The following is a 27967-nucleotide window of genomic DNA, read 5'->3' on the forward strand; positions in this document are numbered from 1 at the left end:
TTTTTTTGTTTTTTCTTCCCTTCCTTTGTAAGCGGTGACCCAAGTGTGATAATAACTCCACAACTCAAGTGGGAGAATAATGACATCATCTGAGAAAATCTGACTTCCTTTCCTTTTTACGTAATTATTTGCACGCAGAATGACGAATATCCAGGTTTTAAATAAATGGCTGTAAGTTGGAGGTAGTTTGCGACCTGTTTGAAAAGCTAAAACAAAAAAAAAACAAAAAAAAATGTCCAGAGAGAGAGAGAGAGAGAGAGAGAGAAAAGTCTGATTAAAAGCTTTAATTGATAATAATAACAGCAATATGCTGGTTATTAATGATTTTAATGCTGCAGTTTGAGTCTTTGTGTTGTACTACAACCATGCTGTCAGGCGTGGCTTCTGCCGAGGACATCTTGGGGAGTCTGTGCGCGGAACGAACGGCGCGGCTCTTTGTTCACCGGGGCTGCTGCTGCAAAACCTTCTCTCTCTCCCTCTCTCTCCCTCTCTCTTTTTTAACGGGGAAATGTGCGAGGGCTTTTCTGATGTTCCCCCGCTGCATAGGGTCTGCAACGCCTGTCTGACAACTCCCTTTCTCTTCTCCTCCTCGCATACGGCCCACCGCCACCGCCCCCACCCTCCAGACACCCTCGTTCCCCTCCTATACATAACATCCTCATGCGCAACGGCGCCGGAGACAACAACGCGGTGACCTGCCGCAAAGCACGGCTACATGGAGGTGGGCGGACCCCCGCCAAAAAAAAAATAAAAAATGTCACCAACTCCTATACTCCCCAAATTCATGCCAGATGCTCCACGATCCCCCTCATTAATGCAAAAGGAGCTGCTCGATTTTTTTTTTGGTGTGTTTTTTTTTTTTCTTCTTCCAAATCTCTGAATGATAAAGTTGACATCATCTTTTCAGCAGCACCACCAGACGACCATGTGCGCACTGTACTTTGCACCTTTTTCATACGATCCTGGACAGGATATTCTTACATAAGTCGCCGATATGCGGTGTTTTTTTTGTTTTTTTTCCCTCTCTCCAGGCTTACACTGCAGCTCTGGAGCTGGAGAGCGAGGCTGCGCTCAGACGAGTGCGGTGCGCGCAGGGAGCCGAACGATGAGGTATTTTCTTCCTCTTTTTTTTTTTTTTTTTTTTCTATAGGTGACGGGAGGGGAGCTCGCTTCTCTGAGATGCCACAGGCTTGGGAACCTGAGACGGAATGGTACAACGGGAGGGCGGCTCGTTTTGTCTCGGCGAGGAGGGGAGCTGTGTAAACCAGACTGGGTGGAGCAACACATCGCCCGCCCCATCTATCGTGCAGACGGCCTTGTGTCCCGTTCGCCTGGAGCTCGGAGAGAGACTACTGTACTGAAAGTCTGGCGGATAGAGAGAGAGGGGGCCGGTCTATGGGAGGGACTAGCGCAAAGGGGGGAATTGGAAGGAGGAGGGGGCGAGGAGGAGGAGGCGGCACGGGTGCTGTTTCTCCAGTCTCTTTCCCCTGTCTTTGTCTCACACACTCTTTTGTTAGCCATGCCTAGCCTGCTGGTTCTAGCAGGGATCATGGAGAAAAATGGGGGCTACGGCGGGGATCTGGCCGGCTCCGGCTTCGGAAGCGAAGGTCTCCTTGTGCCGCCCGACGAGGAGGAAGACGACTCCCGTGCCCTCAGGGTCGCGCTGGGCCAGTTGTCTCTGCTGGGGCTCGGGGAAGGCGAGGACGGCGGCGGAGCCCCAACAACAGGAGTACAGGACCGGAGTAACAATAACAACAACCACCACAACCACACCAACAGCGTCGGCGGCGGCGGGGACACGGCGATCCTGCAAGGGAAGAGCAAGTTGTGCGCCCTGTACGAGAGCTCCTCAAGTGAGACGAAAGGACGAGGCTGCAACATAACAGAATGCGTCCCAGTGCCCAGCTCTGAACATGTGGCCGAAATAGTGGGGAGACAAGGTAAACCGCTGGCTTGCATATTATTCCCCCACACCGCCGCCTTTCCCTTCCAAACTTGTGCTTTTTCCTCCCCGCTAACAGTGCTGCATTCTCCCCGCCGTGCTTCCCCGTGTGCTTTGTTTCTTGTTCTCTAACTGTTACCTGGTGTTATTTGACAAAGAAAAGGGAGTGGTGTGTGTGTGTGTGTGTGTGTGTGTGTGTGCGCTCGCGTGTTTTTTGTGCTCCCCCGAGACATCAAGCCTCCCACTTTTTTCTTCTTCTTCTTCTTCTTCTTCTTCTTCTTCTTCTTCTCTGCTGCTCCAACGTCGCAAGTTCTCCCCGTGCACTCATCACAACACTCGAGTCGTCGGCCGCTTTCTGTTTATTTATTTATTTTTTTTTCCGCTTTTGAGTGAATTTTGCACACAGGGAGGCATGAGAGAGAGAGAGGGAGAGAGGGAGGATAGAGGAGAGAAGGGAGAAAGAGAAAGAGAGAGAGAGAGACCCGTTCCCTACTGGGCGAATTATTCTACATCCACGCCATCAATGTCAGCGCGCAGACACACACACTGGAGCACGGAGAGCACTTGCTTCCTTTGTCGTCTGAGACGCGCCAGACTGTTCAAAAAAGGCAACGTGCAGCAGGCGAGGAGAGGAATGTCTCTCACTTCCACAGGATGGTTAGGGAAAAAGCGAGCCCTTTTTTTTGTTTTGTTATTTTGTAATTTTATTCTTTATTTGCGGTTACACGTCGGGGGTTTCTGATCGGCGGAGGATGTTTTTGCCTCTCTCTCTCTCTCTCTCTCTCTGCAAATGTATTCAGCTCGTTGTTTATGTTGCGCACTGCCCCAGTGACACAATTGGACAATAGAGCGAGCGTGGTCCACTTGTTTTTTTTGTTTTTTTGTTTTCAAGCCAGGGAGTTGGAAAGTTCATTTCCAGCCACATTACACGTTCTAGCCCCGTTTTTTTTTTCCCCCCTCGCAGTTGGAGGGTTTCTTATTGAACAAAGAGCTGAAGTTGAATGACAGCAGCTGTCAAACAAAGGTGTGAAAGTCGGGGGATGGAGGGGAGGGGCGCATTCAGACGGTGTTGCCGCTTGGCACACGGGATGGCCTTAAAGGGGTGACTCAGCGAGAAGTTGCACCAGGAGGTGGGAATCCTTTTTTTTTTTTTAAAACAGAATATTCTCTTGTTTGTGCTCATTTGCAGCAAATCTGTCGTCAGGTGATTTTCTCGCTCCATCCGTCTTCCATATTTATGTGCGACCACGCTGCCAGCAAGCTTGAACCCAAGTTGGTTTCGGGGAACCCAGAAGTAAAAAAAAATATATATGATTTTTTGTCTTTTTTTGTCCTTCTGCTTTGTGGTGGTGGTGGGGTTTGTGTGGCTGCACCCATTGTTAACTGTCGTGATGAACCCATGGGTGAGAGGGTGCAGGGGGAAAGACGAGGACGGGGACGGCGGGGCAGTATAGCCATCTAAAAAAGCTGAATGGGAGTCACGCCTTGGAGCTCCACACAAGGGGCTCCTCGTGAGCCCCACTTCACTGCACACTCTCAATACCACATGGTAGTCTGTCAGGAGAGGGAGTAATGGGCGGCTGGACGGAGAGAAGTACAAAGACTGCAGGGTGAGGTACCATTAGCACATCCTGATTTATCTCGCAACGAAAACAAACAGGTCTCGGGTAATGTCAACGGGGGTCCGGGGGAGCTGAGGTGGCTTCTTTTACCAGTACTTTTCTTTACTTGCTCCACTGCTGCGGTAATGTGGATTTACTTTGTGCTGCTGAGTGCCCCTCGTCTGCCATCGCGGCTCCCGTTCTTTACTCTGAAGTGTAAGTTTTGAATTTTAATGGGGCGACCGAAGACAGCCGGAGGGTGGATCCAGTGGGCACGAGTGCAGCGAGAGGACCCTTTTGCTTTGACCGAGAAGAAGTGCTGATTTGGGGGGGGGGGGGAGAGAGATTTGAGTCGAGCTGCTTCTGAATCAGGGCCCTTCGTTAGCTTGGCAATGCGTACACACCCCCTTCCTCTCAGCGCCGCGCATCACATGGCGCCGGGTGAATCTGCCAAGCAGAGCATCCTGTCGCGGAGAAAGGCTCGGATATGATTGTTTTCTCCTGTCAAGAGTCGCAGGCGGTGAATCCCGAGGATGCTCTTGTACCTTCCTCTGGTGCTCTTCAGATCAAGGGGTGGCTTTGTTGTGAATCACAGGCACCTCTCGTCCCACAGTTAAACAGCGGAGGACACGTTTGTCACCAGCGACCTCAATTTCTGCTTGAGATTAATTAATCGTCGCTAATTTTGTTTACAGATAATTCCTCAATTGAGACTAATTTAACGGTGCAGCGTAGTTCAGGAAAGGGAATCCATCGGTTGCCCTTTGATCCCCCTTGGCACGAACACGTCTATTAGCTTAATACCAGGCAATGGCCACGGGAAGTCATTTTCAGGCCACGAGCAACACTGAACCGTCAGAGTATCACTATCCTTCTGTCTGTACCGCTGGTCACTGAGAAGGAAGTGTTCCTGAGCAAAGTGGGCCTATTTTGTCGCATTAGAGAGAAATTTGTCTTCAACTTAAGGTGTTTTGATACCTGCAGCTGTGATTCTCTGATAGGTAATCTAATGATGTGCTGTGTGATGTGAAGCACCTGCAGTCTGGTGAGATGAGCACAGGTCTGTTCAGTACATAGATAGATAGATAGATAGATAGATAGATAGATAGATAGATAGATAGATAGATAGGTGCCTGATGATGATTCCTGCTCGTCCAAGAAGATGCACCGGCCTCTTTAAGAAAACGGCCGAGACAGGAAAGGCACGTTTAAGTCGTCAATAAATATCTTAATGAGGAAGCTGCCTGAGATTCTGAATGAAAGCTGACCCTCGTAATGCTCGATGCATTCTTCATGAGGTGTAATATAAACAGAATTGCTGTGTCTTGTCTTACCACGCTCCTCTTGACCTCGGATGTATCCGACGACCCCCCTGAAACAATCACTCGTTTACCGTATGTCCTGTTCCGTCTCGTTACAGTGTTGGATCCGTTTGTCATGAAATAACGTCAGACTGCACTCTCTCACATTAAGACTCTGGCTTAAAAGCGCTTTATAGATTAAACTATTAAACACTGATCAGAAACGGGGCAGATGTTGAGCCACAAACGGTCCAAAAACACAGCACATGTGGGTTGACTGTATTGTCTCATAAGTTCAAGGAGAGGTCGGAGAGTGGCTGCTCGTCTGCCTGAAGTAACGCATGTTCTGTTTGCGCTCAGCCCTCCAAAACAGCCTATTGTCATTGGTCAATACCTGAGCACTGTGCATGTATCTCTTCGGAAGGTGTGTCTGATTAAGAGCTAATGAGTAAGTTCACTGAAGAGGTGCCCTAATTCTTGGGTGCTGGAAACCTCATAAATCACGATAATCACTCCTGCCAGTAAAAAGCTGCAACATATTAAGCTAAATTGATCATAACCGGCGAACAAGTCTGACTTAACACTGAACAAAGGCGATTTGAGGACGTTAGCTAAGTGCGCTCACATTTATAACCTGTGCACTTCTGAGTCTTGAGTGAAAAACTTGAACCGATGTATCATATTTACTTATTTTGAAATGTACTTTTGGTGTCTCTGCAGGTTGCAAGATCAAAGCCCTGCGGGCCAAGACCAACACCTACATCAAAACCCCCGTTAGAGGAGAGGAGCCCGTGTTCCTAATCACTGGCCGGAAGGAGGATGTTGCACTGGCCCGCCGTGAAATCATCTCTGCTGCTGAGCACTTCTCCATGCTCCGGGCATCCCGCAACAAGCTGGGAGTGTCCTTTAGCGGCTCCCCGCCCACACCTTTGCCAGGTCAGACCACCATTCAGGTGAGAGTGCCATATCGTGTCGTGGGGCTGGTTGTGGGGCCTAAAGGATCCACCATCAAACGCATCCAGCAGCAAACCTGCACTTACATCGTCACTCCCAGTCGAGACCGCGACCCCGTCTTCGAAATCACGGGGTCACCGAGCAACGCCGAGCGGGCCCGCGAGGAGATCGAAGCACACATCGCCTTCCGAACAGGAGGCCTGCATGACCACAATAATGAGAACGACTGTCTGGGGCCGAATGGTGGAAGCAGCCCAGCGGGCAGCAGCGGTGGTCTGGAGAGCCGGCTACAGCAGGTGTGGGGGCTGCAGGGGGGCCAGCGCAAGCCTCTCACCAGCAGCTACCGCCAGAACTTCTCAGATGCCATGGTGGGAGGGGGAGGGGGAGGAGGAAGTGAGGGAGGGGGAATCTACAACAAGAGCAACTTCTCCAGCTCTGGAGAGAAGCCTTGCTCTTATTTTGGATCAGAGGGTACCCAGAGCTGGGGCGACCCTGACTACCCCAAACAGGTGGCCTTCTACGCCCAGCAGCGCTCCAAGAGCTTCGGAGGCCTCCCGCTCCCCCTGACCAGACTCTCCCCTGGTTTACCCGAGCCCTGCGGAGGTGGAAGCACCAACAACTCTTCAGTCACCAGCATCGTGCCCGTATCCGGCTCACCTCATGCCCAGGCCCGCCGCGCCCACAGTGAGCCCACCTCAGCCGGCGAGGGTTTCCCAGGCCGTCTGCCAGTGCCGGACTCGCCACCGGCCACTGTGCGGGACTGCATGACCTGCTTTGAAAGCAAAGTGACGGCTGCCTTGGTGCCCTGTGGCCATAACCTCTTCTGCATGGAGTGTGCCATCCGAATCTGTGAGCTCAACCACCCGGAGTGCCCAGTGTGCCACACCCAGGTCACACAGGCCATCCGAATATTCTCTTAAGGAACCACATCAGTTTTTATCATTAGTTTTGTCAGTGTTTGTTCAATAATTATTTACTGTTATTATGATTATTATTATAATACACATTTTTGTTTTTCAGAAAATTTAAAAACAATCAAGCAGATATTTTAGAAGGCACTGCTTGCTTTACTAAAAAGTATAAGAAATATTTTTAAGTTTTTCTTTTATATATATATATGCATATATATTTTATAAAAGTTTTGTTTATAAGAGAAGTATAGTACCTTGCATTTTCAGTTTTTTGACTGCTGCTGTTTTTCATTCATGAATCACAGTGTAGGCAGAGGTAGACAGTAATGTGAACATTTTATTATTCAAATTTTTTATTTTACCATGAAGTGGGTTTATATGGAAGGAAGAAGATGATTGTTGAGGTACCCAATCTGCACCTGACTGACCTTGAAAGTCAATGTTGTTATTAGAAGGAAAAAATAGAATTGTCATTGCACCTTACAATCATCTTGATCTAAAATAGGATTTTTTCAATCATACCATGACATTTTTTTGGGGAGCAGGTGTGAAGGTGAATTCAGCCTTTCCAGTTTTACTGTGATTGTGGTTTGATGTAATTGGTCCAAAATAATAGATGTTAATTTCAGCAAAAATGAAAATGTTAAGAGATTAGTTGTAGTCAAAGCCTTGTAAACTTTACAAGAAAACAAAAGGAAATCCCCTTTATTTCATTCTCATACCTTAAAGTCTTATAAACCAGATTAGTCCCAAAAAGGGAGACGACATTACGTCTTTTATTTAGAGTAATTGGTTACATTTTATCGGTATCATTATTCACAGAGATAGATGAAAGTTGTATAAAGTATCAGTAATTTTTTCTTTCCACTAGCCATTGATTACACTTTGGTCACTGCAGTTTGTTGAAAAGATTCGTAAATGCTTGCTCCTCGTGGCACTTGAAAAGCATGTGGTTCCTCGGTTGGCTTAAAGCACTGATTTAATTTGTGAGGCCGAAAGCCTTGGAATTCATCCAGTTGGCTAGTTCTCGATATCTGTCTCCCCAGTGGACTTGTTTCAAAGCCACCTTAACCGCGCTTTATTGTCTTGTGTGGTCATTTGGCCACAGTCGCTGAACGATATAGGACGCAGCAAGAGCCCCAGTCAACAAGCCTTTCTCTGAGGTGTGCACTGTAAATAAAGAGCGGAATCAGTGCGTGGACAGAAGCCGAGTAAAACTGTAAAATGTTTCCTGAATCAGCAGCAGACTCAGATTTGAATAGTTGACACTGTAAAAGTCCCAAATCAGTAATCCTTACTCCACGTCCCCAATTCTAACGGCATTATGTGTGAGCTCCGAGGGGGCCAGCTGTCTCCCCTGTAATTAGCAAAGCTGTACAGGAGCAGGTGTTTCATGGCACACTGTGGCGGTGACCCCGAGTTGGAGGTCTCGCCTAGCCCCCTTTCTTTCTCTCTTTTCTTTGGCTTTTATGTCTCCCCCTGCTTACAGTTCGATCGTTTGCTTTCGAAGGCCTCTCTGAGTGGGGCGTATTGTCTGGGCCCGGTGGCGGCGTGGGCTGCAGAGCGCTCGGACACGGCCTGGATCTACTCATTCATAATTAGGCAAATGGGTTGGTCCAGGTGCGGACCGTGTGGGGACTCTGGAGCTGTATGAGGGGTAGGACAGGGTCCCGCAGCGAGCCCCTTGCTGCCCCACCCTACTGTTACAGGCACAGAAGGGGGCTGGATGGCCTGGATGCAGCTGGGCGAATAAGACCCCCTCCTTCAACTCCCTCTTGCCCCTTCCTCCCCCCCCCCCCCCCCCTTTTTCCTCTCCTTTTCTGCTGCTCTGAGCTATCCCTACTGGGGAGAGGGGGCCTCTTTTGTCCCAAAACACACACACACACACAAAATTTGAAAGACACTAGCTGAATTTGGCAGGGCCTGTGAAATGAGGGGAGGCTTAGGAGCAAAATAAATTATCTACAGTTATCAGGGGATAGAGCGGTTACCTGTTTTCACTGTTAATGTCACACTATCTGAAGTAAACCCTCTGCAAACGATGAGAACGTACGTGCTCACCTATTAAAAAAAAAAAAAAGATTGCGTGATCGCATCACGCGAGGTGCAGAATTAACTCCCCCCTCCGCTCCCCAACTGCGCCGCCCTGAAAATTGTATGGGGTCCTGTTTGTGTGACAGCGCCGGTGCAGATCGTGTCAGCTCGCTACTGTATGGGACATCCTGCAGCTGCCCCTTCACTATGGACACCCGGGCTTCAGCCAATGGCAGCCCCCCTCTGCTTTGAGCTTCCAGAATGAAATCAGACAATTGTAATTGACAGGAAAGCAGAGGAAACGCCCCATTTAACCAGCACTCATGCTGAATCAAATTACACACCCTCTGCGTCTGCCTTAGCCCCAGCCTGGGGATTTCAGAGGGCTAGAGGAGAGCGAATGGGGGTAGGGATTAAAGCTGTTGAATGATGGGGGGGTGGGGGGTCATTTTGGCTGGAGAAAGAGAGAAGCATGCTCCCCCCCCCCCCCTCCCCAAAAAGAAAAAAAATTTGAATGCAACCTTGCTGAATTTTTATTGATCATTCAAGTCTCGCTGCGAGTTCTGTGTTGTTGTCACATGTGTGCCAGTAGTGTCGACGGGGAACAACGGTGATTCAGCGGGCTTCTCTTGTGTTGTGCTGATAAACAATTCAACTCGGCTTCTGTCTGGAACAAAAATTAACAATTACAGATTGTGTCTTCTGGGACACAAAGGCCCCTCCTTTACTTACACACACACACACACACACACACAAAAAACAGCAGACCACTCGCATTACGTGTGGACTGCAGGGAAAGCACTGTACTTGCGAAAAGTACCCTGAAATCTATCAGATGTAGAAATAAAGAATAGTTGTGTTTTTATGGACGGAGACATTGCACAGTGGTTTGGCTTAAGCTTTTGACGTCAAATTCAAGGCAGTGCGACACTGCTCTTTGAAACTTAGTATTTTTGTTATTTTGTTTTCTGCCTTAACATTTTTTATTAAGATATTGCCATTATTTTTGGCGTACAAGGTAGCAACTTTGGCCTTTTGATAGTACCGCCCCCTAAAACGACCTTTAAAGTACTTATTTTTGGAGAAAAAAAAAAAGAATGTGAATCAAACTGCTTGGGTGGTGATTAGAGGGATTCAGGAAATTGGGCTCTTAAAACACTTTACTTCAAAATATAAAGTAGAGCACCTTATTTAAAAAAAAAACATGCGCATTTCATTAATACCAAACCGACCACTGATGGTGAAATACATTTCCTAGAATTTGAAAGACATGCACATAAGGATTCCCTATCATTTTTTTGTATTATGGTGGTTCTTGTTCTTCTTATACTAAAGTAGTACTAGTGGTAATTTGGGAGACCTCTCATCCATTTAGTCAATGCTGATGACTTGGTTGAGTTTTTGCACTGGTTTCATGAAGAGAGGGCTTATTGGAGATTCTCCCTGTTTAGACGCTGTATAAGTTAATGAGTATTGTACTTTATGGGAAAGCACTCTGAGCATCTATGTAAATACAGTATGTGTATCGGTTACGAAACATCCAGACAAGGGCCCGCTTAAAGTGAGGTTTTGATTATTTTTACAAGCTGAAGGTGTCATTGTCAATGTTTTAGCATATGGAATTCAAAATGAGTTTTTAGGGAGAGTAAAATCTTTTATATATGCGCCCCATCATCCTTTTTGACTATAATAGTATATTAGATAGATCCATACATTTAAGAAATATTATTTAAGCTGATTAACTTAGTATTTCATCCAAATATATAGATAAGAAATTAACCAGACACTACTATAAACTGTAATAATGAATATCCTTTATGAAGCCGCTGATGTATAAATCCAATCTCAAATAAAAACTCGAAAGAATCCTTTGTGTAATAACCTAACCCCTAATGAATAAATCAGTTTCTATGTATATTAGGACGAAAAAGCAATAATAGGACTATACTGGGACAATAAACAGAGGAGCCTGCTTAGTCAGATCTTTAAATAATATTCTATTCAGAAATTGACCTTGATTATTAGGATAATACCGCTGCATTTCTGTCTCACATCTGCTTAAAATTCATTATGGATTCATGCCAGTGTAGAAACAGAGATATAATTAATTAGTAACAGTTTCAGGATAAGTAATTGTTCTTGTTGCGTTCATCAGGGTCTCAGTCGTTTGATTGCTTAATTTCCTCTTTTACGTTGACTATCAATCAGATCACAGGGTGGGTCAGGACAAAACTTAAGGATTCCTTCTCCTGAGTAGCACTGAAATGATGAAACTGCAAATTCTGTGACTCACTGCGCTGTAAAAGTGATCCCTCGAGTGTCAACAAACAACGAGACCGGAGCGTAAGCACCACGGTCTGCCCTGTTTGTTAAAGAGCAGCAGCTGGTGGTGACTTTACCTATGATAGACTCGTGTCTTGAAGGCTTTGGTCAAAACCATACACACAGCAGTGAGAAGTAGAGGGTGGGACAACATGATCCGATGTACTGTACCAGTCACTCTCTCCACTGCAGCCACGTTGTCCGAGAGAAGCGCTTTGCTTCTTTACACTCATTATTCTTTTTAAATTACAGACAGGGGCAGACGTGTTACTCACAGCATATCTTAAGATGATTTCTGTTTACATAGTAATAATAGGTTTATGATTTCATGGCTCAATTTCATACTTGCACCTACTATTTCATCGTCGTTTTTTTCCTTTCTTTCTTTCTTTTTTTTTTTTTGAAGGAAAAAGGTCAAACATAGCCAAAGAACAAAATACAAGGAGAGGACATACATGAGCTAATTTAATCGCTTGAGTTAACTTATTTCAGCATCAAAACCAGCTCAGTTTAGAGTTTATTCAATCAGGATTTTTAAGAAATAATCTCATCACTAGAATTACTCTGTTTACCCCAAAGTCTTGGAGGCCACTCGATCGATATCTGCAAAATGAAGGCATATCACATTTCAATGTTGTAAGATTAGTTTAATGCTACAGAGGCGCCGGTAACAGACTTGCTTCTCCCCAAAGAGATCAGTTTAAAGCACATCCTGGCACTCCTTTGAGTCGTTTTCTATTGTCCTGGTCGGGTTGTTGGGAGAAAAACAGTCCAGGGAATGTCTTAATCTTTCTGGAAAACTTGACCAATGTGGACACAAAAAAGGGACTGCCGTAGTAAGAAAAAAGGAAAAAGACATTGACAAGCCAGGGAAAATTCAGGCTGAATTCCGCATTTTTAAGCCCCTCCGAGTAAAACCGCAAGGGATTGGATATAAACAAGGTGACAGTGTGACAGTGAACAAAACGACACTGTGGTTTCAGTTCAAATCGTTTGGAGAGCCATTAACTGTATCCTTAAGTTTAACTGCATGTTAGTAAAATATAGTACAGTAGGTAAGATTTATCAGAAAAAAAGTTAAGATCGCTTAAAGAGTTCATCAGCCTGATACCTAAAGTGTATAAAAAGCTTTAAGACCTTAAAGTGAACATCGGTTTAAAATCATATATTTACCGTGTAGTTTAACTAATTGATACATAAAGTTTAATTATGATTCTTAAGATTATGCTAAGGTGTAAGTTTCATTTGTCCAACTCACCCAATATGAAATACTTTTTAATTCAGTGGTGCGACAAAAAGGGGTGGGGTGACTCACAGTGACATTTGATTCATTAAGTTCTTGTTAGTATTATTTACAATATTGTATTACGCTTACTATTATAGTAATGGTAGAAATTGTTGATGTTTTTCTTCTCTTGATATGAAAAGGTCTTTATGCATTTTATGTAGAATCCCTTTTAACGAGTGATAGGAAATCCTTATTTTCAATGGATGCACTTAAGCAATTGTACCAACCTGTCTAAATCACACATTGAGCAAGTAATGCATTTTGAATGTAAAAAGAAAAAAAAAAAAGACCACTCAACTCGATGCACTCCTTATGCTTATTGTTTTGTCGATTTACAAGTGAGCTTTAAGTTTTTTTTGATTTTTGATTATTTTATTTTTTTTGGAAAGGATTTGCGACAGGATTTTTCAACGTAGACTATATTTGAGTTCTTCCACATACATTTATAGAAAGTAACTTAAAATGAATAAAAAAAACATATTACAATTTCTCAAATCTATTTTGCTAACATGGGTTATTATTTCATAGAAAGCAGAGGAAAAAAAAAAGTCAGTATCTGGATGTTATTTATGAAAAGTAAAAAAAAAAAAAATGAAGCAACATATTTATGAGTAACCTCAAGACATTTTGTTTTTTAATTAAAATTACAAGAAGTTAATATATTTCTAAACACAGGGAAGTCAGTTTCTACTAATAAGTAAAATGAGAAAAGAAGTTTAGAAGTTTTATTTATGGAAGTTGCGGATGCCTCGTCTTTTCCGCCTACTTCGCGGTACGTGGAGTAAAAGGAAGCGAGAGTCAGCCGCAGCTTAAATTTTAACTTCAGACATGCACTCCTTCAACATCAGTGCATTCACAATGGAATAATTACAGAAAATAATATAATATTTTTTAGAATTTGGAGATATTTTAGTCACAGAGCATCAATTTTGTGCCTCAATTATATATTTTTCCTGCATCAGCATTCTTTGTGCAGTGCTGCTTGCTGTAACCCTTTCTCCCCCTTCAACTAACCCCATGTTACTGACTGAAACGCATAACTCATTTCCTCTGTAATCTAAACTCGCTTTTACTTATCAATCGTATAAAACATGTTACGACTGCAATGCTTGGAATGAATGGGGCAGCTGTGACCCTCTCGCCAATAGGGCCACACACGACTTGTACACACTTTCATTCATACATTTTCTACTTCTACTACTCAGACAGTTTGTGATCACTAGCGACAGAGCTCAGCGAGCTTAAAGAAAGCCTTTATGAGAGAATTTGCCTAATGTGTTAATTAGGTGAAGTGTGCAAACCGAGCGGAGGCATCTAGGAGAGGACAACAGCGCACTGTGTAGTAGATCTATGTAACTAGATGCACACATATACACACAACAGATTCATTACCGTACTAGTTTGCATGTATGTTGTATGGTCACTTAGATGGGAGAAATGGGGCAGGTCCTGTGTTATCCTTTAACATCAGTGCACTTGGGCTGTTTCTCCTCTGTAGATTTTCATAGTTGGAGTCTCTTTGGAAAATGGAAAGTTGACACGAGTTTGCAGCCAGGCTACGAGACCATTTCAGTCCCCACATCAAAGTCGGATTTTGTACTCTGTTACCGGTTAGTGATGAAAGACTGTTTGCACCTCATATGAATTAACTTGAAGTTCTAAGTTTGTACAGTTGATACAGATTAAGAAAAAAAACTTGACAAAAAACACTACAATGGCACGTTTTCTGCTGCATGTAAAGGATTGGGACTGAAGCGAACTCACTGGTGAAACTCGCAACCTTTTCCAAAGAGGCCAATACAGTCTGACAGTTTGTCTTTGGTAGCGTTTCCAATTTTTCCAGCACAGTAGAGGTGTTTCATACCGGTCTAATAGTGGTCGTAGTGCATTAGTTTTTGGGCCAGGATCACCTGGCGTTAGTTTCTGGTTTCTCTGTGAACAGTGAAAGAGGGTTACCAATGTGGCTCTCTGTGGCTGACCGTCAACTTTGATGGATGGATTTTAAAAAAAGTCTTTGAACTCTGTTACAGTATGCCGTGCCCTTACGAGGCATGTGATATTGCAGGTTTATTTGTTATAGCACATGTTTTTTTGTGAATTACATTTTTTGGAGACATTTTTATTATTATTATTGTATCTGCGCCATGTTAGTTCTGGTTCTTTGTTATTTTTCCAAGATTCAAGATGTATTGTAAATGTTTCTAATAAAACAAAAATGAAATGATCTCCAATTGAAAACAATTGTCTTTGTTTGTTTGAATGGGGAGTTTGTATGTCTAAACTGATCCGGTGATGATGATGATGACAGCCACTCATATTTACCTCCCAGTGACCAGAGGAGCAGTACCATTTCAGAGCAGATATCTTGTGTTATTAGATCTCAGGGGACATTCAGAATTTAATTATATAATATGGCCATGTTAATATTCTGTCATCACTTAAACTTATGACTCATGCAACCAACTCTGCCTTCTACCAGATTCCCTGATGAAGAAGCCAGCTACTTACAGGCGTTATTGTTTAAAAACATCTTAAAGAGACATGAGAAGAGGCAGGCTATAACAAACGAGATTTATTTATACATTTGCAGTCCAAATATACATATATTAGAATAAATGTTAAAAAGCCCTAACCTACACCACCCAGTTTAAGACCTGTGAAGTCAACAGAAGTCAGTGTTGATGTGGAAACACATCAGCAGGATAAACACCATCTGTGTGCATAACCTTTGGATTTAATTAAGCACCTCCTAACACTACCTTCCTCTCCTTTTCCTCATCTATTAGACTATTAGATACTAACAAACCCAATCCTGGCTCCCCAATTCAACCCCCGCCCCCTCCACAGGAAATAAAGACAAGTGAGAGCGAGGGCAGACCTCAGGGAGATCCCAGAAGGCAGAGTCCTGTTCCAGTTACATACAGTGCAGAGAGAGACAGAAAGGAGTAGGTGAGCAGGCAGTGGAGGATTTCACTTACAGTAAAACAAGCCATCTCGGGTACATCAGAGACCACAGGAGCAGGGCAGGGCTGAGTGCCCTCACTACCTCATCCCATGAAACATTATCCATCCATCTATCCCAGCTAGCAGGCAGCAGCAGCAGCAAAGGGTTGTCCATGCATTTAAACCAATTCCCTAACCTCTGCCTGTGCACCCAAAGGTTCAGGGCAGGGGTGAAACAGCCATCAGCAGAGCCAATACTTCAATCCCACAGACATGTGAGGCAGTTAACCCATTCGCTAGTCATGCAGCTTTTTCGTCTCATTTCAGAGTTAACACTGTGCAAAGCTTGCGAGAGAGCATGACTCATCTGCAGAGTACCGAGTGTGCACAGAGCAGGAAAGCCTTCCAAACAAAGATCAAAAGCAATCAAAAAGAAATTACATGTCACCGTTAGGGAGGGATGTTATTGCTCTGAGTGGCCTGGTGGAACACAACTTGAACCATCTTCGACCAAAATTCCAGCATGTGGATTTAGGAAAAACGACTTGAAGCCCTCGCTCCTCCATTAGTGAGGGGTAGTAGTCGCTCAGACAAGCCTCGTCACAGAGATACGATTGTGGGGAAAAAAGCAAAAGCATCTAAAAGATAGAGCGCTTCCTTTGCTGTAAAGCGATCAGTGTGGAAAACCTAAACCAACTAGTGTTAAACTGCAAACCCTTTGGCCAAACAAGACCTCAATCTAGTGTTCAATAAATATTGTAGGGGACATTCTTTTCTAAATGTTATACATTAAGGGAAAATGGGAATGACAGTGGTGACAGAGGGGTTGAGGTTCAGGCTTTTGGACATGGATTTTTATTGCCCAATATCCTGCTAGTGGGAAACTGATGGAAAGCATTTACTGGCCTGTAAAATAGAGCTTTCAAAAGGCAGACCGTTTGCAAAGACAGAACTCGTGGTGAGATACAAAAGGGACCTTATAATGTGTTAAATTTTTCAATAGACTGTGAATCAGTTCTGATCATGTACCTCTTTCGAAGCTTAATGCACTGGGTACGGTCATTCTCACCTGTTTTCTTTCCATTGATACTAATCCTCCCTCACCACACCCCCCCTGTCTGTTTATGGAAACCTCTTTAACATCCTTCACTGGTCCCCCTCTTCATACAGTATTACGTTTTCTTAACCTGACAACAGACAAATCAACCCCAGTACAAGTGTCCTTGTGTGAACTGGTCATTTCTACCTGTCTGTCCATTTTCCCTGCCCATCTGTCTGTCTGTCTTTGTCTATCTGGCTGTTTCTCCGATTGCCTGGAGGTGAAGGAGGAGGTCAGTGGTAAGGTCTCAGTTGTTCTGGCAGCAGACACCCTTATTGGCTGAGTTTTGGGTGGGCTCAACTGTGATGGGCACTACGTTGGAGGCTGGTGAGAAGTCGGAGTCGCTTCGCCCTGACATCTGCCTCTGTGACACGATGTTGTAGATGGCTGTGATGGAGAGAAGGGTGAAAGGGAATGAGTTATGTGTAGATGCCTATAAATCCAGCCAACAGTGGGACATATTGTGATAAGGACAAACAGCATGGCAAAACTGAACAACAACTGTTCTATCCAGACTCCTGGCAGCAGTGACGGATTCTTTCCATCCTAAACTGGCATCGTTGTGTCATGTGGCAGTACCAAGTTTCATTTTAGGCATTCCAAATGCTACAATATGCCATATATTTTACATTTAATCTTCAATACCTAAATACATGTCTTGCATTGCTTCTGTGACCCTCCAGGTTCATTGGACCCCCCCCCAACAAAAAAGTTGGGACTTGTGTAAAACTCAAATTAAAACAGACTGCAATCATTTGCAAATTTAAGTGTTTCACCAGGAGGTAAACGTCAACCAATCCTTGCTTGTAAACCGAGAATGCCCTTTTCAGTCCCTGTCACGATACCATCATCATCATCTGCTACCAAATAACTGGTTTACCTGTGAAATGAAAACAGGTGTTTTTGGATTACTGAACAACTTTACCAGTCTTTCGCTTCCTCTGTCCCAACTTGTTTAAAAGAATAATCATATATTTATATCTAAGAGGTAAAACATTAAATACAGTAAATTGTCTTTGTACTGTTACAGGTTGAGTATATGTCAAAAAGGATTTGCAACTTATCACATTCTGTTGAATTCATGTATTACAAATGATCCCAACTTTTCCAACTCTGCGAAGTTGTTCAGGCCCCCAGGTGAACTTCAGTGTTTTTCCCTCAGTTGATCTGTCATCATATCTTCAACACATTTCAGAGTGTCACTGCCTTAAACTTTGGCTGATCAACTAGAGAGAGAAGAGCTGGACTAGTGCAGACACCCCTCTGACTTCCTGTTGCATACTGCCACTTTAAGTCTAAACTACAGCCAGATGTGGAACAAAACGGTCCTGAAATAAAAACTGCCGAGGAAGCAAGGAGGTTTAAAGCAAAACAAGACTCCTGGTTGACTGCGACGTGACACGTCAGGTGGTGAAACTATGACTCATTACTACAGACCTTACACAGCACCAGCTGCTGTACCTATACAGACAATAATCCATCAGGATGACCCTCTCTGACCTACGATGTGTCTGCTGCTGATACCTACACGTGACGTCTTCTCTGCTCCACTGGGTCTAAAGCTCATCTCCTACCGGTCTGCTAATGTACTGCTAACTTCCTCTCTTCTCCTCCCTTTTAATGAGCCAATTAGCAACGATAGCTCAATGGGGCTTGTTGGTTTGAAGTTTTTTTTATGATTTACAAATTACTGATAAAACCTTGGTTTGGGTAGAACGGTTCAAACGGCTCAAGCTGCCACATCTGGGAATTGAACATGGAGCAGAAGCAAAATACAGACTTGCAAGTGGTACATGCTTGCAGACTGATAGCCCCTGGAGCAATTGAAGTGGAAGCACCACTCACTGCTGGATTGTCCCTTTAGGCACTCCAGGGGTTGACTCAGTCACAACAATTGCTTTTTCTCCCATGTTACCAAGTCTCCAACATCAAATGAACTTGTTAGTGTGGTTGTATGCCAACAGGGGAAAAAGCCCATAGACATTTACTTGGGAAATCATATCCACAAGCAATTATCAGAATTTCTGTCTTGAACAGATGTATCTGGTACAGTGGGTCAGAGTGAATTTATGACCACAATGACCAAATCTTAGTGTTTTTTCTGGCGATTGGCCATCTTCATAGCTGCTCTCTCCAGGACTGGCTGGCTGTGTGGTCTTTCACTGTGCCAATTACCCATATTTTTGACCTTAAAAAAAGAGTCAGGTGGCATTTCTGCAGAAGACTGCACACCAGTGAGAATTGATTAGATGGTTTTTGCTGCCATCTAGTGGCAGATGATGGGTGTTATGTAAACCATCAAAGTCTGAATTGAAATGTAACACTTAAAAGACAAATCAATACACAGTACATAAATAAAGCATCATCATTAGATGGCTTATGCGCTTTAGACATCGGTGCCCTCCAGGATCAAATGCACTTTTGTTCTATGTTTTGATATAAATACTTATAGCAAGAAAAAGACACAAATGCGGAAACTCACCTGTGAGAATAGTGTGGAATGCCAGCTCCACATTAGATGAGTCTAACGCTGATGTCTCCAGGAAAGACAAGCCATGCTTTTCTGTAAAACACACATGCACATAAGGCCACAATATGTTATAAGCCTGCATCATTTTTAACCTACACTGAGCTGAAGAAGATTGTATGCTTGAACTGTACTGCCACACTGATTCAAGGATTGATTTCTGCAGCATAATGCACTCACTCCAGGGTTCTCCCCAGGACTGTAGTCATTTCCACCGCTCCCTGTTTGATTTCTCACAATGAACAGCTTTGTAATTATAGAGAATTTAATGGGTTGTGTGACAGCAAAGTAAAGAATAGAATGGTTTGTGCTTTTTTATGCAGAGAATACGGCCTGTTAGGGGATACAAATTCCACTTATAAAGCTTATACTACTGATTGACATTATAGAATATTTAAATGTATAGACTGACGTACAATTTACCTTGTATCTGTTCATAGTAGGAAAAGCTCAGGTGTTACTATTAATGCTGACTTTCTTCCACTCACGTGTCCCAGTAAGTTGTGACAGTGAACCTGCACGCACACATCAGGACCATGAAGCTGAGGCAGCTGAATGGAATTCAGCCATCAATTTATCATTCACACCTGTGCTTTTCCTTCTGTGATAGTCAAAATGTCTTCCATGATTAAAATAGTCCTGTAACAAACAGTGTGAACAAATTCATGCATTGCTGTTCAACTGATTTATTCAAGTTTTTAACAACATTGAAGAAATTGCACTAGAATTTGTTCTCTGTCTTGGTAATGGTAATATAAATAAAATGTAAGAAAAAAGAACTTGATATTGATATCCATATCAGCAGATACTCAAATTCAAAGTGTTTCAGATTCTAACTTGCTGCAGTGATTGTTCAATTGACTGACTGGTCAATCGACAGAATATGACTCTGCTATTTTAATAATCAATTAAGATAGTTTACGTCAACATTCACGCAAAAATTGCAGACCACTTCATGTTTTCCCAGCTTCTTAATTTGAGCATTTCCAGTTTTTCAAAGTAAATTGAATAGGTTTTGGAAAAACAAAATTAAACATCTAATAACGGCACCTAAGGCTGTACGAAACAGTTATGGAATTTAAATTTTGGAAGTTTTATCTAAATGATTAAATGAGAAAATAATCAGCAAATTATTCAATACTGAAAAATAATGGTTTAACAAAACAAAGGCAAGTACACAGGATTTTAGGAGTTGCTGTCATAATTGGAAAAGAACCAACCCTGCTTTTGAAAACAAACCTTTTGTTGGAAACATTTGGGATAAAATAAGAAGTACATTACTCAACCAAATATAAAGCAAAGGTCTTGTTGATTTTAGACATGAAGCTGCGGAAATTTTACATATTAGATTTTCAGTTGTAGCCCTAAATCATAACATCCATTAAGAAATTTTAAATCAACAGTTCGAGCACTAATTGATCGAGCTCTAATCATATTTTACAGTCACTTTTACACTTTATTCTTTCAATGTAATCTAATCTGTATGAAGATGAATATGAGCAAGAATACAATTGAATATAAATATTACTATTATGGGTGAGGCAGTAACTGTAGCACATAACATAAGCGAGACATCACATTGGTCCACGGTCGCTGATGTGTTCTTTGAGGCATTATACTACACTTTGCATGGACATGTCCACCACATGGTCTTCATGTAAATCAGGTATCATAAATGAGGTCAGTGGTACTGAAAAACAAATCAGTACAAACAGAGAGCACTGACGCGTCTAAATCTTATTTATCTAGCAAGGAAATGTATTTCTTTCCTCTGATATGGACCAACAGGACTTGTGTATTTGACTTCCTCACAGGCAGTCCTATCATGAGGCACAGGCCAGTCAAAGCAGGTGCAACACTGTTCTGGACACAGGCCAATAAAGTCAAGGTCACAAGAAAACACATGGTGGAACCATTCTAAAATAATCAGAGTGTCAAAAGGTTGACAATTATACTTAAATGAATTAGAGGGCTAACTGTAAAATATAAACCTGTTCTGAAATTCTCAGAGGACCGAGATAAATGTAGGTTTAATGAATTTAAATCTGGTCCTTTTGACCTTGTGCTGTGCCCCCTATATTGAAACACATTCGAGCCATGGACATATGCCATTTGGTGCACACCTTCATGTGAAATGCCTGCTTACAGTATCACAGTGCAAACATTTCTAATGTGGGTGTAACTTGTGAGAATGTTTTAAATAAACAGTAAAAACTGAAAGACAACTCGTGAAATGAGTATGAGCATTAATTAGATTCACCGTCAGTAACGTACATGATGGGTTATAAAATACTGAAAGACCTAATTAAAGCAGACGGAGGTCAGTCCATCTTTTCTCATTATCTAAGCTTTAACCTGGCGATAATGAAATGAGGCACACATATACATATTTTATGTGCTCAAACAAGTACGTACAAGCAAACACACACACACACACACACACACATCACCATCACAGTGACAATACCTGCAAAGGCCTTGGCCTCGTCTGTGGGTACCGCCCTGAGGTGGCGTAGATCACTTTTGTTGCCCACTAGCATGATGACTATGTTGTTGTCAGCATGGTCCTTCAGCTCCTTCAGCCAGCGCTCAGCATTTTCATACGTCAGGTGTTTGGCAATGTCATAAACCAAGAGCGCTCCGACTGCTCCACGGTAGTACCTGGACACCATGAGAGGAGTTGAACAGATCATTAATCAGAGTAGACAGCTTTTTCTTGCTACACAGCCTGTTGATTCTGGTGGTGTGTCACATGGGCTTGGCCAGCTTTGAAATACAAGGACATCTGATCAACAGCAACAACAACAACAACAGTAACTGAGAAACACAAGAAGTTAAATAATAAAGCCAAGACATACGAGCCTTGCCCACAAACGAAGCGAACACTGACTGACATTGCTAATTAAAGATGTCTTCTTCAATTCCAGTGAGGGCTTAACACCGTACATGCCAATGCCTCAAGCTTGGCTGCTGCATCATCAGGTAGACAACTCAAAAAGAGTGAAGTATGTTGGAATGGGAACTTGACCAAGAGACGAGAAGGAAGCCATGATTAACAGAAGACTTCCTGCCCCAAGGCAAAAGGTGCTCTCTGTAGCTTTAATCACTTCAGAATATTTCTTTCTGGCCATTTCAGAAATGATAAGGCAGAAACTGATTGATTCTAAATGTAATTTCTGGATGCAGGAGGACGTTTATATCCCTTCAACTACTAATTACAGCCAAAAACTTAATGCAACTGTGGTTAACAGCTTTGTGAAAAAGCTTTGAATTTAATTTGCTTAGTATTAAATCCAAAGCAGGAGTGGTGATCCCAGTATATTTTATTCTCTCCAGCCCAGCCTACTTGCAAGTGTCCGGAGGAAAACATAAAAAAAAACCCACTTCAGACGACACAGCTAGCTTAACGGAATCATGCAGTTGCACTTCAAGACACCTCCTGGACAGATTTCAGAAACCAAACTGTGTAACAAACCTACTTTCTATCTTTTGCTGTTTATTGTTGAATCCCTGAAGGTTGGTATTTTTAGTTTTCTCTGGTAACTTTATTCCCGGTGACGATTATTTGAACTTTTGAACCCTAACCTGCAAAACGCCTCCAGGATAAAGTCAAGCCCCATCTTTTGAGACGTGAATTTAAATATGTAAATGACAGCTGTTGCTTTGAATCATGTATTTACAATGTAAAAAACTGAATCGAATGGGGGAACTGGTTAATAATGACACTGAAACTTGGTGTTTATTTTCATCAAAAACATGCTCATTTTAACCAGTACACAAGGACTTCTGTGTGTTTGCATGTATGCTGGAATTAATTTCCTTTACGTGACGTTTACTTGTGTGAAGTAGGTATCTGTGTGTGTGTGTGGAAGCCAGTCTGTGCACTGAAGTGTGATGGTGACTTCAAAGATGTACTGTACTCACGCAGAAGTGATAGCTCGGTATCGCTCCTGTCCAGCTGTGTCCCAGATCTGAGCCTTGACGGTCTTGCCTTCTACCTGGATGCTGCGCGTGGCAAACTCCACCCCGATGGTGCTCTTGCTCTCCAGGTTGAACTCATTCCGGGTGAAGCGGGACAGCAGGTTACTCTTCCCTACACCTGAATCTCCGATCAGCACCACTACAGGAAGTAGAAGAGGGGTTTTCAGACAAAGAAAGAGGAACAACCTTTATCAGCACAGTCAAATGGTGTATTTTAGACTTCTTCATATGGACAATGGACTGCACATGATTGTGTTTGTGTTTGAGCTGCACAGCATACTTTATGGCTGCAGCTATAAAGGCAAATTAATCTCAGACCTTTGGTGTAACAGTTCATTAAGCCACAGAGAAGCCGCACTGAATAAGACAGGTTGACTTATTTTTTTATTAACTTGATTCTCATTTCTATTCGACAGCCTGCCTCTCCACTAACATACATGTGTGGCTCGGAGCCGAGGTAGAGCCGAAACTCAGGGGACTCCCACAGAGTATACAAAATATAAGAACCATCTGGTTTCTCCCATCAGACCGAGCCCATTAATCCAGGTTCAACAAGCCAAATTTCCACCATCAGCTGTACTTCAGTCCTGACAGTATTTGACGAAAGTGGAGTAAATAAGTTAAATATGTTTTTTTTCTTAAACTTTGAGAGAACTGAGACACATACATGCTAGAGTCAATTTGTATAAGATGTTTTTAAAGGCGGCATATCATCTTATACACACTGTAAAATTAATGTATAGACATCTGCTACTAAAACTGAGCACACACTCTAGTCTCAGCCAAAAGTCATTGAAATCTGCAATCTGCCTTGTTTGGATTTACATACAAACGTCAGAGGAATTTTTGCTCATATGGAGTGAGAGAAGTAAATATCTAGCCTACATTTACTTTTTAGAGTGAGCTATTCCTTTTAATGGTTAGTGTATAACCATGATGCTAAAAACAGCAGCTTTAAAAGGATTAAAGTTCAGCAAAAAATGAAAACTTAGTCTGCCCACCACCATGCTGATGGAAAGTCAGGGGAAGCACAGTCCACGAAACATTCATGGAGTTTCACAGAAAGACAGTGTTGCAGCATTCTCCTTAACAACTGTATACAGTCTCCTGAGCAACTATCTTAAATCTATACAGCTCGTCCAGTGTAATCCAAGTCCCTGAGAGCCCAAAGACTTGGATGTCGACTTGTTTTCACAGAGACTTTTAGCTTAGCAGGTACAGTCTTCAAAATTCTGGCTTTTTAAGTGTGTAAAAATGTATTATCAAATAAATTTGGGATCTCGGGACTTCCAGAGACTTGAGTTACCCAGGACAAGTTGTATGGAGCCATTTTATGTTTCTTTATAGTTGGTTTTTTTTTATGTTTTAACACAAGTCCCCACGCACTCCAGTTGCTAAGGACAATACTGCAATGCATTGTGCTGAAGAAACTTCCCCTGACTTTCCATCTGCACTGGGGCGAATAAGTAATGACTGAATTTTCATTTTTGGGTGAACTTGCCCTTTAAGGCTGTTTCTCCTCTACTGAATCTGAAATTCGGTAGAAAATCTGAAATGAAATTAAACAGGCATTATCAGGCTGACTGTTTGTCAGAAAACTACTTCCACAATTATCAGGTGAGTCAGTCTGTCAAAAGGAACCTACCACACCAGTGCACCACCCAGCTCTTAGGAAATAGGAACTTGTTATGGAATGTTGAAATTGCTTAAACAAACGGACTACTGTGTCCACACTTGCATTTAAGCAATACTGCTCACTCTAAAGGGAAACTGTGTAGACACAAGTGTTTTTTTTAAATATCAATATATGGGACTACACAGCCCAACAGTGTGGCTCTCCTCTCCTACATGCCAAAATAAGTAATGCTGTCATTTTACATGTCACCTGACACAAAAGATCTTGGGCGGAGGACAAAAACCATTATGCAACCGTGCCCAGGTCCTCTACCATCATCAGACAGGTATTATCGCTGCTGCATTTCACACCCACACACCAACCTATTGTGGGGTTTGCATTCTTCAGCTAAAAAAGTACGACACCTCTCTGTTACATCATAGTAATACAATCCTACACCCAGGTATGTCTCAGGCTGCAACCAACCATAACTGTCATTAACGATCTGCCGATTATTTCTTAAGATTAATCATTCAGTCTATAACAGAGCACATGCATAAAAACATGCCTTTATAAGTATCAAGTGTACTCTTTCTGAGCACTGATGTCCTTTTGGATGATTACATACGTATCTTTCGAGATATGTGTTTATGAATAAATTATAGTTATAAACAATATCAGCCAATATATAAATATCATTATTTTTTTTACGTCCCAGTATCAACATCATCATTGGCTCCAAAAATCCAGCATCAGTCAGACTCAAAACAGTTTTCGTCCAATTGTCTTTTCATTTGACTAATCGATTAGTCAAATCAATTTAGTGCTGCAGCTCTAGATGTAGCCTAGTCTAAGACTGTCTGAATGTAAGGAATACAGAATGAAACAAAATAATACTGACAATCTGAACCCTGTTTAGTGAAAATAACTGATATTTTCTGAATCCCTATACATGGAATAAAGGATTAAATTAAAGCAGTGTATCATGCTGGCTAAAGCTGGGAATCTAAAAGCGATAACTTCCATTCTTTTCTCATCAGTACTCATACATCAGTGAGATTCAAACCATTAACTATACATCTGTATAAAGACATGGGACCATATGAAAATTTCATGTAAGGATTATCCTGACCAAATTAACTGTTATAATCAATATTGTTCCGATAACCATCAAATTGTGCTTTAAATTCTTAAAATGGGACAAAAACGGATATGAATCACTTGCCCTTACATTTTGTTGACATACGAACATTTCATCACATCACAGATAAGACACAAATCTTTCTATTAGGGAAAAACAAGCAATCTTAAATAAGGTTATTCATAAATGAAAATGAATGGCGGGCACCTCATCTGTCTGTTATGTTGTGGCACTTTAAAATAAACCAGCATATCAAAGGATTGTACATTATTGAGCTTTTTCAGGTCACTCATGTCAGTGAACGAAAATGTACTACCCCGATCGATGACAATATCTTAAATCCTCCATCGTCCAATCACTAACTGTGTATTTGTACACACTTAAAGAAGCAGATGGCTTGAAAAAAAAACTGGAAAGTGAAATGTGCTTTTAATCCCAACACAGATGTCTTTGAAGAAAGACCAGATGCGACACAGTGAGTGTGAGGTACAAAAGTTTCTTTGAAAAAACAAGATGAAATTGTAATAAAATGACAATGGGCAGCGCAAAAGAGGCATGAGTTCAGCAGGATGACTTCCTGTGCTGAAGTCTCCATCAGTAGGGAAAGGTTTAGGTGACTCACTACTAGCTCACCCATCTTGACTCATGCTGTGCTACAGTGAGGGACAAAAGGAGGCTGTAGGAACAAAAGAGAGCAGTAACAGTAACGTTTGCTCTTTCCTGGTTTCAACCAAAGACTGCATGTAGGCCGATACCTTATCGGTGTCCTTGTGCCGCTGCAAACGATTCAGATAACTTTGCGATTTGGTCGCCAGCAATCATGTCATTTTATCTGGGAGTGAGTAAGCTAAATCTCATCCTCTCTGTGCTCAGGGACATCTCTTCTCCGTGGCCACACACACACTCACACACTTCATTCAGGTATTTCCAGTTTGACAACACATCATTGTTTAGTGTTCTATATTTGAAACGACCGTGAGCATTTCATTTCCCCTTGTTAAAGACCAGGTACAACTATGAACTATTGCTGTAGTATAGAGCCATATGGCCACAATCATTTCCCCTCTAAATGACATTATCTTTTATAAACAGATGACACACTGTGGGCTACAGTTTCTGCATAGTATGTTGAAAATATCTGCGAGGCAAGCTTGATGAAAGCTATGAATCTGTGAGGCTTATTTTTTATTTTTGAATGCTGGTAAGGCCAAACTGACAACTGTTAATTATAAGAGCGAAGGTGGTGTAATAATTTGAGTAACTGATAGCTGTAAGAGATGTCAACACTTGCACAAAAGCAGGGAGGATTTCCAGTAAACCATGAGGCTGCGAGTGTAAAACACCAAACTCCATTTATTTCCTGGATGGGGGGCTGTGTCGGTTTGTCGTCCAGCCACAGTTTATGACCCCAAACACCGCATCCTGACATGATTACATCATCGGCCTGCAAGTGCATGACTCTATCACAGATGCTACCATACGTTGTACATAAAAGTCATGTATATGTGTCGCAGTCTTTTGTCTGGGTTGATACTTCTCAACCAATGGCAGCCAAAGTTAACGTACAGCTCGCAGCAGGTGCCTTTGTCTCCGGGTCTGATGAATGTCGTGTTACACCTTGTCGTTAGGTCAACATCTCGGCATCAAGTGACACTTGCTCACAGGTGGAAGAAAGGCTCGGTGTCGAGAATTAGCCGCCTAGCTAAAAGACAAAGGGCAACTCACCTTTGAAAAGATAGTCATACTCGTCTTCTCTGCTCGTCATAGCTTCTCCTCTTCGGCGGCTCTACGTATTTACTCGAAGTCGAACAAACTTCTGGTATATTCAGCTACTTCGAGACCGACAGACCACCGTTCACGTCTTTCTTTAGCCTCACAACGACACACAGCCAGTTCTCACTTTCACGACGACAGCGCTTGAATCCCCGTCAGAGCTGAAGAATGTGACGCTGCGGTTGTTATCACGCATTAAAAACCCTAAAAGCTACTAGAAGCTGAAAAAGTTTCGCCTCGTCTTCCTCACCCTCTGTCACTTGCCATTACCGAGGCTGCGACGTCACGTCAGTTTTTTTTTCTGTCCCGCCCCCTGTTCGCTCCTAATGGTCAATAACTGATCGACACCTGTCACGAGCGTTGACGTGATTGGCTCGCTGGGCTGTCGCTCATGATTTGACTCGCTGTTCGTTAACTTTGATGACGTCGGCGGTCCCAAGACTCAACAGGTAATATGAAGCTGTTGGTGTAAGAAGGAGCACGCTCGCCAGGTTTTTCATAGAAATAAGAAAACTGTTCCTAGAGGGAAGTTATT

At 42.7% G+C, this 27967-nt stretch overlaps 2 protein-coding genes across 2 annotated transcripts; one reads left to right on the forward strand and one right to left on the reverse strand.

Moving 5' to 3' along the window:
* Nucleotides 1-1135: 1135 nt before the first annotated feature.
* mex3a (mex-3 RNA binding family member A) lies at nt 1136-14579 on the forward strand. Its single transcript, XM_030395189.1, has 2 exons — nt 1136-1940; nt 5565-14579. The coding sequence occupies exons 1-2, from the start codon at nt 1520-1522 to the stop codon at nt 6716-6718; spliced, it is 1575 nt and encodes a 524-aa protein (XP_030251049.1). The 5' UTR covers nt 1136-1519; the 3' UTR covers nt 6719-14579.
* A 326-nt stretch (nt 14580-14905) lies between these two features.
* Nucleotides 14906-27728, reverse strand: rab11al (RAB11a, member RAS oncogene family, like). The gene is made up of 5 exons (XM_030395190.1): nt 27385-27728; nt 22847-23042; nt 21390-21583; nt 18878-18958; nt 14906-16782 (listed from the first exon to the last, which is right to left on the reverse strand). Exons 1-5 carry the CDS (start codon nt 27422-27424, stop codon nt 16643-16645), a joined length of 651 nt encoding a protein of 216 aa, XP_030251050.1. The 5' UTR covers nt 27425-27728; the 3' UTR covers nt 14906-16642.
* Nucleotides 27729-27967: the final 239 nt, after the last annotated feature.

This window comes from Sparus aurata, chromosome 17 (assembly GCF_900880675.1).
Source record: "Sparus aurata chromosome 17, fSpaAur1.1, whole genome shotgun sequence".
NCBI classification, from domain to species: domain Eukaryota; kingdom Metazoa; phylum Chordata; class Actinopteri; order Spariformes; family Sparidae; genus Sparus; species Sparus aurata.

Coding starts and splice junctions, on each gene's coding strand:
- rab11al (XM_030395190.1), bottom strand. CDS start 27,424: ATGACGAGCAGAGAAGACGAGTATGACTATCTTTTCAAAG. Junction 23,043..27,384: donor GTATGACTATCTTTTCAAAG/GTGAGTTGCCCT, acceptor TACTTCCTGTAG/TGGTGCTGATCGGAGATTCA. Junction 16,783..18,877: donor ATTCCACACTATTCTCACAG/GTGAGTTTCCGC, acceptor TCTCCATCACAG/CCATCTACAACATCGTGTCA.
- mex3a (XM_030395189.1), top strand. CDS start 1,520: ATGCCTAGCCTGCTGGTTCTAGCAGGGATCATGGAGAAAAATGGGGGC. Junction 1,941..5,564: donor CGAAATAGTGGGGAGACAAG/GTAAACCGCTGG, acceptor GTGTCTCTGCAG/GTTGCAAGATCAAAGCCCTG.